At 42.5% G+C, this 5084-nt stretch overlaps 1 protein-coding gene and 1 long non-coding RNA gene across 2 annotated transcripts in view; both read left to right on the top strand.

Annotated features, from left to right (window-relative positions):
- The first annotated feature begins 564 nt into the window (after positions 1 to 564).
- LOC109968153 (uncharacterized) lies at positions 565 to 1811 on the top strand. The gene is made up of 3 exons (XR_002276053.1): positions 565 to 964; positions 1542 to 1666; positions 1755 to 1811. It is a non-coding gene; the product is annotated as an uncharacterized LOC109968153 (long non-coding RNA).
- Position 1812: 1 nt separating this feature from the next.
- Positions 1813 to 5084, top strand: part of LOC109968171 (acetylcholinesterase collagenic tail peptide) — a gene marked incomplete at its 5' end in the record, with an annotated part of 8900 nt that continues 5628 nt past the window's right edge. Inside the window, 8 exons of the mRNA XM_020614232.1 lie at positions 1813 to 1821; positions 1944 to 2063; positions 2314 to 2358; positions 2455 to 2481; positions 3992 to 4063; positions 4228 to 4290; positions 4371 to 4397; positions 4497 to 4541. Of these exons, the coding sequence (XP_020469888.1) occupies positions 1813 to 1821; positions 1944 to 2063; positions 2314 to 2358; positions 2455 to 2481; positions 3992 to 4063; positions 4228 to 4290; positions 4371 to 4397; positions 4497 to 4541 (408 nt within the window). The remainder of the gene's footprint in view (positions 1822 to 1943; positions 2064 to 2313; positions 2359 to 2454; positions 2482 to 3991; positions 4064 to 4227; positions 4291 to 4370; positions 4398 to 4496; positions 4542 to 5084) is intronic.

The following is a 5084-nucleotide window of genomic DNA, read 5'->3' as shown; positions in this document are numbered from 1 at the left end:
CAGGCCTATACATTTATCTCTTCGGTTGGGCTAGCCCCATACTACACAGGAACGTCAACCGCGACGTCTCTGGTGCCAACTTTGCAGCTGGCCATAGCAGTAGTCAAAACATGAAGCAAATCAATGTGCATGTGTGTGTCTGTTAGTTAAGTGGTGTGTAACTAGAAACATTCTCACGACCTGTAGTACATGTCGTGACTTAAACATAAGAACATATTATGGCTAAGGCTACAGTTATACACATCATAATAATAATATTAAACATCCTGTCTGCTGACAGTCATCAACTCATCTCTCTAGTTATCCTTGACCAGATGTACCCTGTAGAAACTCATAAGCATGACTAAGCATTTAACAGTCTAACTAGACATCCTATCTCCACTAAACATTTCTAATACATAAAGTATCTATCCAATTTCTATCTGACTAAAAAATACCTAACAAGAGCTTCTAGTGGCCAGTGAATATGTAATAAAAAAAATTTGACTACAGTTTCTGGCATGGGGAAAACATCCAACAGAGGGCGCCATTTGCTTGTTGAAGAAACCATCAGCACTATGGACTCAAGTGCATAGTATATGCAGACGTGAAGTGCCTGAGCTGTCGCAGATATCCAACCAGCTGTACTGAAGTCGATCCTGATGACACAACAGTTATAGAGCCTCTGATCCAGACCCGCTGGGACTGGGCTGCCATCTCTGTGCTGGCTCCTCTCACTGGCCTCTGCTTGGCGCGGGGAGAAAAACATCCTCCCTCTGCACAATTGTGTTGTTATTGACCGGCGGAGGTAAAGAAGTGGGTCGATAAGTGGATCCGATTAATTAGCGTCCCAGATTGGCTACAGCACACCAAATGTCAGAGGATGCTTGGTCTGTAGGACTGCACATCGGGCGTTTCATATAAGTGAGCTGAAGAGCGCCAGGCAGACAGCGTGTCTACAAGTGCAGCCAATTACAAGTGGAAGGTAAGAGAGATCTTATGTATTAAAAAAATCACGGGTATGGATGGCATTGCTTGCATTTAAAGCAGCTGGACATTAAGTCAAGATGTTAATTTAATTGGGCAAAATAGATAGTTTTAGAGCGTTGACATTTAAGTCAGGTATTAACAGTGTGAAACCGCTGCACCATCTCTGCAAAACACACGTACGCATTTCAGCACGGGATGTAATTTTCTAGGACTCTGTTATCGCTGATCACCGTTTATTGGATGAAATGTGAACATACTGTAACTGTTTGTGTGAACGAGCCTGTGACATCCTTAGTATTGTTCATAGACTTCAGATTACTTCTGTCAGTGAAGGATCTAATTCTGGCACAGGGCAGAACGGGTTAGTGCACAGCTGGAATTACAGCAGCTGCAGCTGCTGCAGTGTGGAGCTGCAACAAGTTTATTATGCTGTAAGAAGGGAGAGAGGTGATGAAATAGTGACACCCTCAGGGGGAATAAAAAAAAAGTGACAGCTGCCAGCAAGTACATTAAAGTTCAGACAGCAGAAATAGAGTCGGAGTATGCGTGACAGCTTGTGTTGTGTGTTCCAGGGATCAGTGGACCAGCAAGATGGACCTGGCCAAATCTGCAGTGTCCTTCTATATTCTTCTTTTGAGTCCTGCATGGGCCTTATCCCACCACCCTCATATGGATACCTTCCTCTCTGCCCAGGCAGGTGAGACGTCTAGCTGCGTGTGAGTGACTGACCACACGTTGGGTGTATATGGCAAACTGCAAACTGCTGCTCTTTGTTTTCCTGTCAGCCCTCAGGTTTCTGAGAGAGCCAGTGAGGTTTGACCCCTGTTGTCTCACATCACGCGAGGCAGCCCCGTAGGTCTTCACAAACACACTCATATACACCTGCCTGCACCTCATTAACACACATTTGTATGCCCTACTGTAGGCTACTGATTGAAAACCTATTCTTTTGGATTTTCTTTATGTGTTTGAAGAGTGGTCTTAGCCTGTTAGAACCAAATGTTTTTGGAGAAGAGGAACAGGAAGAACAAAAACCAGAGATACCAGGGTGTTCACCTGGACTCCCAGGACCTCCAGGGCCCCCTGGCCCAGAGGTAAGGCTTTGCTTTCAAATAAAATACAGCACAACCTTGTGCTCACATTATTAGCAGCATTGCTTTCAATCAGATTATATCATGTACATCCATCAGTGTAATCAGCCCACTGTTGCCATTTCAAGACACTAGATGGAAACAACTGTGGAAATAAAACCCAAGCAACCCCTTTAGAATTGATCTTCTTACAAATGTTCCATGCTCAATATGGGATATGTGAGCTGAATATAGATGTGGTGCCATATTTCAGGGTCACACTGGATTACCTGGGATAAGAGGCCCAAAAGGAGAAAAGGTGTGTGTATTTTGTGAAATATAGAAGTGTTTGTGTGTGTGTGTCCTTGTGTTCCTCTTTGTTGTGATGAGCACTCTATCATCTGTTCTTCTCCAGGGAGAAATTGGACGTCCAGGGTCAAAGGTGAGCGTCTCCACTCCTCCTCTATGTGTCATTCACACATCTCTCTCTGGTCCGTCTTGCTTGTCCTTGGAATAATGGGATCTGGATATCTCTCTCTCTGTTCCTCCAATGTCTCCTTGATTTGTGTGATGTGATTTGTCGTGCTATCTTAGTCTCAGTGGCCTCTGTAACCATGTAGCAAAGCTTGATCACATCCCTGGATGTCTCCTTGTCAGCCTGCTGCTCCTCACCTTACTGACCCCCCTCACTTCTTCACTGCTCCTTTTTCATCATCTCTCTTAGCCCCCATACTGGACTCCAGTCCTGCTGATCCAGCTTCTCCAAAACTCTGCTTCTGTACTTTAATCTCCCTAAGTGTTTTTGCTCTTCATGATAAATCACTCCTCACAGCAGAAGTCCACAGTGTCTCTACAGGCTGCTGTTTTAATGACAGGCAGCTGAATGAGAGCATGCTGCTAGCATGGCAGGGTGCCCTAGAATACTCCCCAAGGTGCCTGAGATGTGAGGCTGAGGTGTAATATATTTCGCTCTCCTCCATGATCGATTTAGGCTTTATCCCTGTCCACTGGTTAGCAAATCTCAGCGGCATTGCAGGTTTTGCCCTCTGTCATTCCGCAATAGAAATCATAGGAGGTCAGTTTGATTTGCTCATTTGATTGTGACAAATTTTAAAACTGGATAGTCCCTGTGAAAACCATTTCAGGAGAAACTGAGCCATGAAAAAAACATCTTAACAAGCATAAGTGTGGTAGAATATCAACATTTATATGAACGTACAAAACCAGTCAGAAGGTACGGATTAAAACATTTTGGCAAATACATTTATTTGCTTTCTGGCTGAGAGTTAGATGAGGAGATCAGTACTGGGAGAGGCTGCCAGGTAAAATGTAGGGACTCTAGGAAGTCATTGCTCCTGGCCAAGAAATAGTTCAGCACCTAACCCACTATATTAGTCAGATTTAAAGCTGTAGATGGCTGGATCTTGTTGCCTTTAGGCAAAGCCAGGCTAGCTGCTTCCTTCTGTTTTCAGTCTTTGTGCTAGGGTTAGCTAACCAGCTGATAGCTGTAGCTTCATATCCGTTTCACAGACATGAAAGTGCTACCAGTCGTCCCATCTAACTCGAGAAAATGATTTCCCCAAAGCAGTGAACACATTCTTTAAGTGTTACATCAAAATTGCAAATGAGCTTTAAGAGAACCTGTTACAAACTAAATTTCTATGCCAGAGCTTCAGCAGAATTTCACTAAATTTGCATTGTCAGTATAATTTCTTTCTCACTTCCAAACTACAAATCAGTGTTGTTACTGTGTAACCGCTAAAACAACTAATGTCTCTTATTAGATGGATCAGGGCTTTTGTATTTCTGAATATGACAAGGCAATCTATTTGAGTTTGTCACAAAATCTTTCATGCAACTAACACTCTCAGTTTTACATCACCTTTTCTACAAGTTCCAAAATAAAGGAGCCAACATTTAAACTATGTGCTAGTATGTTTGTGTTTCTCCAGGGTCGGACTGGTGCTCCAGGCCTCCCAGGGAAGCAAGGACTACCAGGAGTGCCTGGTCCTCAGGGACCCAAGGTAATTATCTTACTAGGTGCTAACAGATTTTTGTGCAATATGGCTCCTTACTGGTGTGATGATGTACATCAAGCATCTTGATATTCTTCAGATATGTATGTGGCATGTCGCAAATAAAGTACAGTATATAAGACAAACAGTAATATAGATTTCTTTTAAATTAGGGTGAGAAAGGGGATACAGGACTCATGGGGTTACCAGGACTGAAAGGACCACCTGGGACGAAGGTTAGTCACATCTTTACAGCATCATACACACAATAATATACATTCTGGATTTATGTTACATTCCTCATCTGCCTTTTCAGGGATTACCTGGTTACAAAGGACAGAGAGTAAGTTCACAATCACATGTTCCATAATTGTTAGTAACTACATTTTTATATTCTACATTTCACCCTTCTGTTCCTTTATCTTTATCCCTTTTATTAAAGGGGGCTCGTGGTGACCCTGGGTTGGCAGGAGCAAAAGGCGATAAGGTTTGAGAGAATGTGGCTTTTATTGCAGGTCCTGTGTTGTGTAACTACATTCAGTCCATTTATGCCTTGCTTTAAAAAGAGCACCTTAACTCGTGCTGCATTATAATCAAGAGGTCAGAGATTTTTATTGTCAATTCACTATATGTGCAGGACATACAGAAAAATCTAAATACTGTTTCTCTCTCACCTAAGGTTGAATGCCCATACTATTTCAGAAACTAAAATAGAACAAAAGTAGAATAAACAAAGAATAAACAGAATATGAAAACTGAATTCAAGTAGTAATAAGAATAAACTAGATCGTACAACCTAATAGGCTACGATGAAACTCAAAGCCATGTGCAAACAGTAACAGTACAACAAGAAGATTGTCAGGTGGTCAGCATCACCAGGGGTGTTGGTGATGGGATGCATAATAGCTTATGAAATGTACATGGACAGCAGTGCAAATGACCAACAGCAGCAGATATGATGGTAAAAAGAACAGTCAGCAGCACATTCACATCCATCCATCCATCCATTTTCCTCCGCTTATCCAGGACC

This window comes from Monopterus albus, unplaced genomic scaffold (assembly GCF_001952655.1).
Source record: "Monopterus albus unplaced genomic scaffold, M_albus_1.0 scaffold143.1, whole genome shotgun sequence".
Classification (NCBI taxonomy): Eukaryota; Metazoa; Chordata; class Actinopteri; order Synbranchiformes; family Synbranchidae; genus Monopterus; species Monopterus albus.
The sequence above is the reverse complement of the archived record's forward strand: the minus strand, read 5'-3'. Positions and strand labels throughout refer to the sequence as shown.